At 46.1% G+C, this 13,467-nt stretch overlaps 1 protein-coding gene across 2 annotated transcripts in view; it reads right to left on the reverse strand.

Moving 5' to 3' along the window:
* Positions 1–5,594: 5,594 nt before the first annotated feature.
* Positions 5,595–13,467, reverse strand: part of KCNK10 (potassium two pore domain channel subfamily K member 10) — a gene marked incomplete at both ends in the record, with an annotated part of 141,405 nt that continues 133,532 nt past the window's right edge. For both annotated transcript variants that reach the window (XM_081230055.1, XM_081230054.1), the window contains 3 exons: positions 5,595–6,215; positions 8,006–8,148; positions 12,142–12,328. In XM_081230055.1, the coding sequence (XP_081086181.1) occupies positions 5,595–6,215; positions 8,006–8,148; positions 12,142–12,328 (951 nt within the window). The remainder of the gene's footprint in view (positions 6,216–8,005; positions 8,149–12,141; positions 12,329–13,467) is intronic.

The following is a 13,467-nucleotide window of genomic DNA, read 5'->3' on the forward strand; positions in this document are numbered from 1 at the left end:
GCAAGCAGCCTGACCCCAGACGACCTGCGGTCCTGAGTATAGCTCCCAACCCAGCCACTATGAAGCACGTTTGGCCCACAGAAGAAAGGAAAACAGGAGAGACATCGGATTGGATCTTCCAGAAGGTCTTTGTTGTAGTTTTCTCCATCATTGAAAAAAAATTACATCATCAAATAAAGACAATAGCAGCACAGCTTATTAAAATGTTACAAGCAAAGTTGCTTTTGTACTTTTCCTAAGAACATTATGAAATTCCCTCCTCCCCCCACCCTGCATTATTTTCTGTAAAATGCCTTTTTTTTTTCTAAAGCACCATGAAATCCTACAGAGAGAAAAATAGGTAAAACACCTCCACACGTGGGTTCATCGCTGTCACGGGGTCCCCTGCCTATGACTCTGGGATGGGTAAGAGACCAGAGGCTGGCATGTGGGTGGGTTTGCATATCGGTTCTAGGCACCCCTGCACGTTCTCACTTCAAGCCCTGATGGCGGAGTGGAGGCTTCCCAGTTGTCCTGGACAGTGCAGGACCGCTGTAGAGATGGAGTGGGAATGCTCTCAAGGAGTTTTTTGGTTTTTCGAAATGCACAGGGAACTATTTGAGATTTTTCACTTAAAAACTGAGAACAGAAAGATTCCAAATCTCTTAGGCACCTGTGAAAACGATCACATTCGGTAAAATCAGAGACACCTCTTATTTCTCCTCATCGCCACTGCACCGAGGTCACACGACTTGGGGACCGCCCTGGGAGGACTGAGGTTTCCATGGCCTGTGGGTGGGGTGGTGAAGTAAGTACAAAGCAGCTGGTTCCTCATGCAAGGACAGAGGCTGGGACTTTATTTACAGCCCTGGAATCAGCATGCTCTTCCAGTGTTTCCATACGCAGAATTCACAGCACCCAGAAAGCCAAATTGAAGTCACCTGTGTTTCACAGAGTTGCCATCTGTATTTTCTAAGGCCGTTACTAGCTCTTACACTCTACCACCAAGAGCTCCCTCTGCTCACGCAGCCACTGTCTGCACACAGTTGCATCATAACTGTGAGAAAGAATATCACCCTCCCCCCTTAAAACATTCGTGGGATGCAGGAAGCAGAGACATGAAATGCAGTACTGGCTTTTTTTTTATCTTTTTTTTTTTTTAGAGAGTCTCTGCATGTTTGTTTGTTTTCCTATGCCTTTCCTATGGTTCAGAAACCATAGTACACATTGGAATGGTCTACATTCTTACCTAATACAGTGAGTAAAAATCTGCCATACCCAAATTCTGGCCACATTCTCACTAACCCCCAAAACTAAGCATACAGATATATAAGCAGCATCGACAATCGACTCAGCCAAGAAGTATCATCTCAGAGGGAAGCAAGGGTGGTTTGCTAACGTCTAATACAACTAGGACTTTCAACATGGAACAGTCCTCACAGAACCCAAAGCAGCCATTTCCTGTGTGTGTGTGTGTGTGTGTGTGTGTGTGTAGGCGTCTGAGTAAGAAATGTCTGTCTATAGTATATAAATTCATAAAGTAATCAAAGGTAAACTTTACTACAATTGACTGCAAATAATAACAGCTTAAAATTCTTTAGTCTTAACACCATGCAAAAAATGCCCACATGGCATGAGTCCCCTAGGTGACAGTGTGCTGTAAGGTGACAGAGTGAGTCTACACAGGACATGGATGTAAGGTGGATACCAGGCTCCCAAATACATCTGGTCTCCATCAATCACCAAGAAAACATATCCCAAAGGGCAAGAGACTAAGCTCTCATCTTCGCCTAAAATGAGTGGGGCCCGTTAGTCAGTGTTTACAAACCCAGGTAGTAATGTTCTTAATAAATTTAATTAACTCATGGACCAGGGAGTGTTTGGTCAGAGAACTGCAGAACTAAAAGGGACCTTAACGATTAGCTGTGTTCCACTCCCTTGATGTGCTGATGAGGTAACAGAGATATAGGCAAGGGGCCTGAGGGGCCCAACATCCCAGTCTGGGACTGGGGAGCACAGAAAAACAGTCCCAGTCACCTTAGCTGTAAGTCGGGGACACCCCTACCTACACACACGTAAGGCCCTTCCCCAAAAGTGATAAAGTCCTAGAGTCACTATTGGATTAGGACTGGGCCTTGAGCCGAAGTCTCTCCAAATTGTCCCTTGGTTCTCACCAGATCCATTGTGGAGGAAAAATTCAATACCCAATTACCAGGAGAAACAACAGACACTGCGCACTGAAGTTACTGCCCCTGTGCTCTCTCTATCCATGTGCAAAATCAAAACGTTTTCTCCAGGTTGATGGTGGGGTGGGGAATGCAGGTTGGAAGGACGGGGCTGTGCCGATGCGTATGTAGAATTTGTAGCAGTTTTGCTTTATCCACACAAATTCTACGTGTTACTTGGCCCCATCTTAAAAAGGTAACTTTCATGCAACTCCAAAACAACTGGCCTCCCCCCAGCTCTTAGCTTGTACACACGAAGTGAAGTCTCAGCTTCTCCTCTGGAGAGTACGTTATAGCTTGTCCAACACTCTGCCCACAGAGCTAATGGATCAATCTCCACAAAGGGTGGGCGCTTCTTCGACTTTATTCATCAGGGCCTCAGCCCCGTCTGTACCTGGGGAACTCCCAGGCAAGGGCTATTTTCGATCCTCCATATTATTGTGATTTGACTCGTCTGAGCGAGCATTTACACACACACCAACGCCTGTTCTGTTTGGTAAAGTGTGCAGCTTAGAGGTTTGAATTGTTTTATTCCAGCTGTATGCCGAGTTCCTGCAGGATAAGCAAGTAAAGTGCAAAAGCGTGCTTTCAAAGGGCATTTTTAACAATACAGAAAGGATGCCACCTAGAGCATTCCCAAAACTAAAACCAAAATAATGTCCAATAAGCGTCTGCAAGGGCAACTCGTTAGGCCATGTTTACACAAAGACCTCATACCGTCTTGGTAGTAAAGATCTTCTCCCCACCTCTGTATGCTGTGTCCTTGAAACTAGAAAGACACACATGCACACACACACAAACACACGCACACTCACATTCACGAGGGTGCATGACACGGATGCTGTAGCAAAGTCAAAAGCAGACTTTGGTCAGATAGACTTTGAATACCAGCTCCACCACCTTCTTGCTGTGTGCTCTTAGGTAAGTTACTCACTTAGCTTCCCTGAGCCTCTGTGTCTTTAACTGTATAATGGGTTTCCAAACACTTCCTGGAGAGTATTGCTGGGAGGTTTCAGTGAGCCCACGCCCATAAAGTGCCTCATCTAGAGCCTGGTCCATGGAAGCCACTGGATACAAGACAGGGAAGCCGCTTGGCCAGATTTGCTTATAGGGTCTAGAATTTTAACCCACTATTATAAAGAAGGTACCAAGATACAGAGAGTGGAAACCCAAATGAATGAGATCCTTGGACAGTTTAATCAGGAAGCTTTTAACTTGACAGGATAAGAAAAGTCCCAGTTATCTACCAATTTCTTAAAACACATTTTATGTCAGGCTGGAATGATTCCAATAGTAAGAACCAACACCCACACCCGCATATACATTGTTTTCCAAGTGTCTATTTATTACTATGTGGACACAGGATGGCACCAGTGAGCCACAGCCCCGTGGAGGCATTAACCGAAACCGACCTCGGACAGGAGGGGTCTCATCCAACTGGATTCTTATTTGGCTCCTTCCCAAAAGCAATGCCAAAACTTTAAATAGAGCCTAAAATTAGGGGGCAGGGGGCGGGGACTGGAGGGCTACATGTGCTCTAGACAAGGGAGAGCTGTGCATTTTGGGGAAATGGGCAGGAAGAGGTCTGCCATGGTTCCAGTAGTCAAGGATGTGGAGGGTATAATTTTCCCTGAAAGTCCAGAAAGCATTAGATGGTTTGTGGAAGTCTCTGCTAGTCCTGTGATCTTGTGATAGATCTACTCTGTGTATTAGTTATGTGACATCTGCAAACAGTGGCACCGAGCCTGGGAGCCCCAGACCAGCAACTTCCCAGTGTTGCCAGGTCCAAATGCTTAAGTGTGTGGCACAAATAACTAAGTTTGAACCAGCATGATGGCCAGCCAACTCTGAAAAAGGCTGAGGCACACACAGGATGGTTGGCCTAGTACATGTTTTTCCCTTTCTGATAAAAATTCACTTAGAATCCTCCTCTCCAAACCTATGACTAGCCACTCTCCCCTTTCCTTCACTGGATGTTCTAACTTCATGGAACAATCATAATGATCACCACTTGTTGGTTACTGTTTGCCTAGAAACAATCAATCCCAGTGGTGTTCCAATTTTAGAGACTAGCAGGTATGAGGAGAGAAAGGAGCAAAGGAAAATAAGTGATGCTTTCGGAATAAAGGAACACCCACACGTGAAAGTGAAATCTTTCAAATACTTCTTTTAAGTATTATTTTTTTTAAATGGCGATAATGGCACTTAAGCTGCAAGCAATGAAAACAATTAAATCTCCTTGTACAAGGGTCGGTTGAGGGATTCATTTTCCTTTTGTTTGCAGATAGCAAGATTGAGCCTCGGGTCACTATGTCTACCCTAAGACACCCAAAGGGACAAGAAGCCCTGAGATGGAATGATGCCATGGTCCTCCTTGGTGTGTCTCAGACATGCAGGATGTCTATAAAAATTTAGGATCAGCTAGACAGAACAGCAAGCCACCGGCATCATGCGAGGCAATAGTTTTGGTATTTTCCCCCTCTTATCAAAACAAATTGTAACAGAAGTTCCACTGGAAAAGTGAACGTGAACATTTCAAAAGCCAGTTTATTTTCACCGTTGCACCCACTGAGGAAAATGCATGATTCTTGCCTGTAACCATGCAGCGGCTGAGGCTGAGTTTTCACCAATGCTTGCGAGTTCTTTGGGACTACCTGCCCCTGTGAGAAAGACAAAATTCAGTAGGCTTCTGTCATTGGTTAAGGTAATATCCACAGTGTGATATGTTTGTGATTTTTTTTCTTTTGTAATGAGGAAAGCAATTGCACCTTTTAATATGTGTGCTCTGATCTGCTTCCAACAAATTCCAGGTGCTCTCGGGTCCCAAGGACATTCATTTGGAGCTTAGAAAGGCTAGGTATGCACTGAACGGTTTGTATCAAAACTGGAGCTCAGAGCAACATTCCAAAATGTCCACTCTAACCCAAGTTACAAGTACCACTTCACCCCCCCCATCCAGTCCCCTTCTGTGTGGGCACATACCACTAATGGTAGGTTCAGGAAATGACTCCATTTAAAAGACACACCTGTTCCTTTCAGACGGCTGGTCTAAGGAATAGCTGCCCTTTTCTCCCCGCCATAGCGGGGAGGCGCTTCACTGGGGCACAGCATCGCCTGGACGTGCCCTTGACCTCTGCGGCCGTGACCTCCTATGCCTGCGAAGGCTCCCTGGGTGTCCTGCGGTCGTGACGGAAAGTGAAGTCCTTGTTCTTTGATTCCTTTTGGCAGAGCAGGCTTTCTCAGTCGTTTATGGCACAGTGAAATATATTCTTCGATGCTATGTAATTTCGGACTAACGAGAAGTCTTGTTTAAGGCACGTGTCTCAGGGTGAATTAAAAAACAAACAAACAAAACCCACAACGCTCGGTCAAGTCCAATGTCCTTACAGTCTAGTTTCTGCCTTCAAGTAACGCGTTGTTCTCGCGCTCCCGGTCTTTGGTGTCCGTGGGGACCACGCCATTCCCCACCTCGGCCTGCGGCTGGATGCAGTCAGTCAACACGGCCGTGCTGGAGTGGTCCGGGTTACACACCTTCTCCGCCTCCTCCTCTCTCTTCTCCTCATCCAGGGAGTAATTCCGGAAGGTCCTGTAGATCTTCTGAACATCCTCGGGCAAGGTCTTTCTGATGTCTTTGTTCTTCCTCTTGGTGAGCCTGGAGGCGGACCCGAACTTGTTGACGATGTTGTCCTCAGAGGCTCCCTGCCCGTGTTTGTTGAGCTGCTCGGACCCCTGCAGGCGCAGGTTGTTGGGCCGGTTGTTGATGCTATCCTGGGACGAGGCCTTGAAGCGGCCCGCGTCCAGCGCGGCGAAGACGGAGCGCTTCTCGGGGGAGAGCATGTCGAGCGAGTGCGCCCTCTGGTCCAGGCCCAGGCGCCGGCGCTCCATGCTGCGGAGGGTGGCCGCCCGCTGCAGCTTGTCGTGGATCTCCACGCTCAGCCGCCGCCGCGTCTCCCGGAACTCCGCCGTCACGTTGGCCTTCCACTCGGCCGCGTGCGCCTTGATTTCACCCACCTGGCGGAGAGACGGGAAAACAGCCGCGCGCTGAGGCATGCTCCTCCGCCCCGGGCGCACAGCCCTCGGGTGTCCCCGCGGGAAGGAGGCCGGGACGGGGCCGCATCGCCCAGCGGGAGGGCCGGGATGCTACCTCTGCCCTCGCCCTCCCTGCCGCCTAGACACCCACCTCCGCATGGCTCGGGTCTAACGAGCCTCGGGAAGGCACACCTGCTGGGGAACCCAACGGCAGCTTGAGATCTGGAGACCGTGACGTTGGCATTCTGGGGCAGAGAGCAATGTTTGGAGTCGGACAGGCCTGAGTTCCCGTTGTTGCCGCCCCCGTTCCTCCAGCATAACTCCGGGGAGGTCGTGCCTAGCTCACGGGGTTTTTCCTGCTACGTGAGGCAGGCATGCATCTAGCATGTTCAGCAGACACAAAGCAGGTGTTCAGCAGGTCCTTTGCCCTTCCCCGTCCCTCCAGGATCGATCTCTATCTGGGAAAGGTGACCCACCTGTCCCAGTTAGCCTGTGAATGTCCCGCTTTTAAAAGGGAAAGGCCTCAGTCCTGGGCACACTGGTCAAGGTGGTCACCCTATATCTGGGCCGTGCTATGGCCTTGTGCTAACCCTGGTTTAAGAAGACCCTCCAGGGCACATGGTAACCAAACTTCCAGGGTCAAGGTGCGGGAAGAGGGCGTGTTCTGCCAAAGCCCACAGAACACACTTCCTCAGAGCGAAGTTTTGCATGAGGGTCAATCCCAAATCTCTGGGCTCTTTTTCAGCAGGGCTATTAGTTAAAGTCTCATGCTTTCCTATACAGATGAGTAACTCGGACGTTTGCATTGAGGAACGTCAGTATTTATGGTGTGGCTTTCTCTTTTGTTATAGCTGATTTTCAGCAGGTCAGTTAGCTATCTGGGGAATCAGACTGGAGAGTGCATTGACATGGCTTATGCAAGCCAGGAAAATTAAAGCATTGCCCCCAGGAGTGATCTGGGAGACATCTCCGTTCAACAACGCTCTCCTGGGGCCTTCCACATCAAATGATCGCGTTCTGGGAAGGGAACAGTCACCCTTAAAGAGGCTGCCCCTCTTTGTGTTTCTTTGGGTTTTATCTCCTCTCCTTTCTTTAGCACTTTCCTTCTCTTTACTTTGCCCTCCCTCTTTCTTATTTCTTTTCCTCTCTTTCCAGATGAACTACGTGGACATTTTATAAAAGAAACAAAATCTACCTTTCCTCCCTATGGCTACCTTTTCTTGCCTCTGTGTAGGTTTCCATGCACATTTATTTGAGGAAGGAAAGGCTGTGTGCCCCTGGCCACAGACATATACTTGTTTCTACAGATCTGACAACCAAGAGGGGGCATAAGTGAAAGGAACCCCTTGAGTTCACTTCCCCATGGCCAGCCACAGTTCAATAACTTCAGTCTCATACGGAATTGAGAAAAATTCACGTATTTGCTGACTGGGGACAACTGCACACCTCCCTCAACTGTAATCTACTTCTGCTATGTTTGTTTGTTTTTCTTTTCATTTCTTTTTTTAAAAATAAGTTGTTGTTTACTAGTCTTTCCAGGAGCTGTGGGCTGGTGGGTCATCAGATTTTCACACCTCCCAAAAAAGGATCCAGAAATAACTGCTATTCCATTTAGCTTGTCATTTAAAACAATTCAAGGATTCAAAACAAGGAAGCCTAGAAGCCCTCCATTTAGTAGGACACAGTCTAGCCCATAGAATAGAGATAGGTAATTCTTAACACGAGCCTATCTGATCTCAGGAACATTCATAGAATCTGGAAAGGGGTCCTACCTCTTCTTTTGTCTTTTTGGACAGAACCCGTAGCCAATCTCCGATCATACTGAGAACAGCTGCAAAGTAGGCAAGGCCAACAAGGATCCAAAACCACACTAGGGGCTTATACCACTCCCGGTAATTGATGCCAGCGTTTCCCCCTGAAAACAACCAAATGTTACTTTAACCAGGATCTAGCATACAGCCTTCGCAGAGCAAACATATCCCAGTCTGTGTAGCAGAAATGTTGTCCATCACCATCTAACAGCTACTAGGCTTGCTGTAATACACAATGTGACATCGTTGGGATGGCAAGGAAAAGACATGTCTCTTCCCTAAAGTAGCCTGACCTGTGGCTTAACTTCCTCTGAATCTTGACCACTAACCATAATACTTGTAACAAAAAATAGTCAGTGGCCAACTTGATCCACCTAGTCTAAACCTGAGCTTGACGATGAATGACTTGAATAAGAGGACAACAGAGCAGTCCCAGTTGTCAAGTTTTTCTTAAACTGCCTTAAATTTAATAAAAATAAAATATCATTAAATAATCCCAAATGGTTGGGAACTCTTGGAACCATTTCCTTCTTAAGCACACATGCATTTACCAAGAGATAAGTAGATGTATGGAAGTAATATTAGACTTAATGGTATTCCTGAGACTCGGACCCAAGCAATAGTGCTAACCAAGGGATGGTGTTTACATGATGCTAATCCATAGGGTCAGTTAGACTGAGCAATTAGAATCACCATGCTAGAACGAAAAGGGACCTTCAAGCCCAGCTAGTTCAATCCCTTTACAAATAGGGATTACAGTAAAAATCCATCAGACCAAATTGACTAGTTGCCTGACTGCATTGACTGGCTGTCCCATTGAAAGGACCAGTCATTATTCCAAGTAATTAGCCTATTTATTCTAGGCCTCCTACAGGCACTGCCTAAGGTAGCCATGCAAAAGAGATTCCAAGCCCAGTGCCCTCTCCTAAAGAAGTAAGGAAGCTCCATGAAATAACTACCAGCCTTGCTCTCACCCTGTGAGATGTCATTGCCCACTAAAGCGGGCAGGTGGCCATTTCTAAGACAACCAACTTGAGCCATGGATTGGTAATTATGGTACCACATGGTAAGTGATCACTGGACTTTCCCACTGGGGCATGTTTGTAACCTCATCTAGCATCCTTGAATCCATACTGAGCTCTTATGGTATCAAGAATACCTCCCAAAAGCAGCTGGGCAGGCACTGTGTCTTGTGGCTCTTTTCGGGGTGACCAAACCCACTTTGCAACGCCGCCTGCGAGGTCTCCATAGCTACAGCCACTTCTTAAAATTAGAATTCCAAATTTTGCTAAAGGGCTCTGTGGCAACCCCCCCTCGGTTTGGTGTAGCTGCCTTGTTTTTCCCTTTCAGGTAACTCTCCCCGCTCAGCTTTCTCTAGGATACAGTTGGAGTTTCTGCAACGTTAAGTGGGTTTCGAGGTTCATTTCATCTCTGCGCTAGGCTAGAGAACTCTGCAGCTTTCTCCTTGGAGCTATCTAAAAATAAATATTTACCTTCACAAGTCACCATCACCCCAAAAAGACTGTCACTAGGGCGCGCTAGCGAACAAGGCTGCCTGTTCCTTTATCAGCTGCTAGCCTGGAATGCAGAACTCAGTGTGTGCTCCCAGTTGGGGTCCAAAATGCTTGTAATGTTGTTAGACTGTCCTAAAGTGAGTCAGCTACAAAATAAACCAGCACTTGATCCTGCATGGTGATCGATGTTCTGATCGATATTTCTGAATTGATGCCCTGTCAAATCACAGCAACCATCAACTCTTGTTAATGTATCTTTTTAAATGACGGGCATCCTTCCCTTTTGCTCTTAAAAGTATTGCCAAAAGGTTGTGACGCACTTCCAGTGTTCTAAGGCATGCATTCTTCAGACTGGTCTATGTTAGCCCTGGAAACTGCAGTTTAGAAGGGCCTGGTCCAATTGCAGTCAGCACCGTGAATTATAGAAGACCCGAGTCTGCGGAGACTTCAGGACAAAGGAAATATGGCTCTGTAATCTGCGGTGAGTAAGGGAATTAAAACAGTGCTATGCAGGGAACCCTGCTCAATATTCTGCAATAACCTAAGTGGGAAAAGAATTTGAAAAAGAATAGACACATGTATATGTATAACTGAATCACTTTGCTGTACACCTGAAACTAACACAACATTGTTAATCAACTCTGCTCCAATATAAAATAAAAACTAAAAGAAAAAAAAAGAAAGGTAAAAAAGGTAAAAAAAAGAGACATATTTACATGTACAACCACCGTTATCAAAAACCCATGGGGAAAACATGTTCATTTTCTCTCACCCAGTTACAACAAAAACAGACTTTAAAACATTCTAACAATTCTACGTGTTTATCTGTAGATTTGCCCATTTGCTCCATTAAAATCTTCCATTGTTAAAGATCATTAAAAAAAAAAAAAAAACAGTGCTAGTGGCAGTCACACCCTTACCAGGTAAGTAAACATCAGGTCAAGTGCTGGTGTGTGCTACGTAGTCACAGCCCATGGTGGCTCATAAGGATAAATGATAAATTTAAATCACAAGTAATTTTTTAAATCTCATATTCCCAAGGCTGTGCTATTTGTATCCCAGATTAACAGGTTGACAGATGGAACTGAGCGCTTGGTTAGAAAGCAGGGTTTACCATAAGTGCCCTCCAGAAGACAGTCCTCCAGACAGGCCAGTGTTAGCACAGGGGGCTCTGAAGCACAACAGAGTGCAAATGATGCTTTGGGGAACTTAAAGATCCTGGTGAAATAGCTCTAAACTGCAGCTGCCGTTACATGTGTTTACCTGGGACTGGAACCTCAGCTGAGTTTTCCCACAGTGCAGCTATGGATGATGCTAAGGAATTAACCAGAGAGTTGTTCCTCTTACTTTCCTCATTTCTCTGTGTGGTGTCTTTCCAGAGCTTCAGGCCTCTCATCAAATGGCATCAAGTGACCTCTTGCCCAAGCTGAGGATCTGCACAATGGTTGAGCACTGTGCATAAGGAAAGATTGGTGGGGTCCCAGGCCTCGGGCTCTTTGTAAACAATCTTTAATCACTTTGACTTTGCAGTTCTTAGCCCTTAGCCAATAAAAAGGAAGAAAAAAATAAAACTGCTATTTCTACAAAGTGGACTTCAGTCTTCAACTTCCCAGTTGGAATAGCTACAAAATCACTCCAGAATTAACCTGGAGATACCCATGCACCTGCTGACCAGCCTTCACACCCTCTCCAGAATTTGCTGTTTTCCAGATTCCAGGAGAGGAGATCCCTGTCTTCTATAAATGTATAACTTACGATAGAGTTCCTTGGTCAGAGTGTTCCCTTCTTGAAGGAGAAAATGATCGACTCTCTGACCACCTAGAACTATTCCATTAGGAAAGAGAAGGATGGCCTCCTCCTTCTATTCCTGCCTTCCTACCACGCTCAGAAAGTGGTACAAGTAAGATGTCAGATCTCATCTCAATTTTCAAGCTCCCCGTCCCTAGATGAATTTGATGGTGGTTTCCATTTGCTTCCTTAAGCACAGTTCATTGGCATTTATTTTTACAATGAAGGCTATTTCTCCTATATACATTCATGCAGAAGCCATTATAATATTATATTCCCTCGGGGCAGTTTTCAGCTCCTGGTAGGTCACCTGAGTCTTAATTCTTGCATCCGGACATGCCCAGGACAACTTCTGCAGGGACAGTGGCTCTCACCTCAGCATCAGGCAGCTTCATCTGCAGATCACTGCAGACTAAACTCTATGCTAATTCCTACAGACTTTCATATTTGCCACTTGCTAATATAGCCTTTACCAATTGATTCAAGGAGGCTTAATACAATTCAGAAGTCCAAAATCCAATGAGAAATTCATTTCACTCATAATTCATATGGTGATAAGGGCAATCTGCAACCTGGCGGGGGGAGAGGCTAGCTTCCTTTCAAGGCAGCAGCCTGCTGTTGTTTACATCGCAGAGGACCATGGGTTTGAAACAAGCCTGTGCACAGCAGCAGTGATGCTGAGCCTTTTTCATTTGCTTCTCCCACATCTTTTCTCATGGTTTGGAAAAGCACTGCCAAGAGAATATTTTCCCCACCAGGGCCCTGGTAACTGGGATGCCCAGGGTGCTTGCTTACCTGCCACAAAATCACCAAAGCCAACCGTGGTGAGAGTGACCACCACAAAGTAAATGGACTCCAGGGCCGTCCATCCCTCAATGTATTTGAAAATGACAGCGGGGATTGTCACAAACACAACACAGCCGGCCAAGATGAACAGGATGGTTGAGATGACCCGGATCTTGGTCTGACTCACTTGCTTTTTCTAAAGAACAGCAAAAGAGAAAGAAAGATAGGCAAGTCAGCTCCATCACCCTGGATTCAGAAGACAGAGGTAGAGAAAAAAACATCAGTGGCTTTGAACCTCTCTTTGGTCATGGGCAGCTTTGTGAGAATCTGATGAAAGCTGTGGACCCTCTCCTAGAAAAATGCACATTCAGAAGTTTTCAGGGGGTCTAGGGGTCCTTGGGCAAGAAACCCCACTTAGCTTGGGGTTTAGCAAAAGAATCATGCCCATGGAGTCAAGAGATAGACTGGAGGCACACTGGTGTCCTATTGAATGGCACTCAAGACAACACTGGCATGGCAACTAAACTGAATAATCCCTTAAGGTCTTCTCAAAGCTCCCAATTTGCCATTAGAGACTGTCATCAGGGGACCCTAGCACCGTTACTCAACCAAAGCCACATACTATCATAAATATATATTTAACACCAGAGTGCCTGGACCTTTGTACACTGCCTAGATTGAGTTTCTGCAAAAGTACACATTTACGTCATGGAAATCCTCACCATGTGATCTATTTTCTAGTCATTGCCTTCCGGTAACTTAGAGAGCAGAGAACCTCCAGAGTACAGAGAGAACTTTGCATTCATACACCTCATTTTACAGATGCAAAAAGAGGCCAACAAGGGTAAGGAACCTGCATAACATGTTGCTAATTAAGGGCAGAGCCAAGATGTGAATTCTGGTGTGATCTCAGTCTGGTGCGCAGTGATGGAGACCAACTTTCAAGTTACTCAAGGATTCACCAGTTCAAAGTTGCCAGAGTGCTCCCCCAAGGAGAGAAACCAGACTAACCTCTGTGAAGAATAGGCCTTCCTGTTTCCCCTCTCGGAAGGAAGACTGAGAATAAAAACTGGTCACTGAGCGATCTTGTCAGTGTCCAGGACTTCCTAAACTTTCATCACAGCAGGGTCACGTCAGCCAGGTTTCCCAGGACAGAAATGGTCAAGAGAGATTCTTCTACGATCATCCACTCGGCTTGACCAGGAAATGCTAGCCAAGGCAATGACTAGGTCTCCAAGATAGGAAGGTTGATGATGATTCTGTTTCCCTTCCTCTCATTTGCCTCTTCCTCCTTGACTTATGGAGACAAACATCAGTACCACCTCTTCACTGGAA

This window comes from Mesoplodon bidens (genome assembly GCF_964165515.1).
Source record: "Mesoplodon bidens genome assembly, chromosome: 3".
Lineage (NCBI taxonomy): Eukaryota > Metazoa > Chordata > Mammalia > Artiodactyla > Ziphiidae > Mesoplodon > Mesoplodon bidens.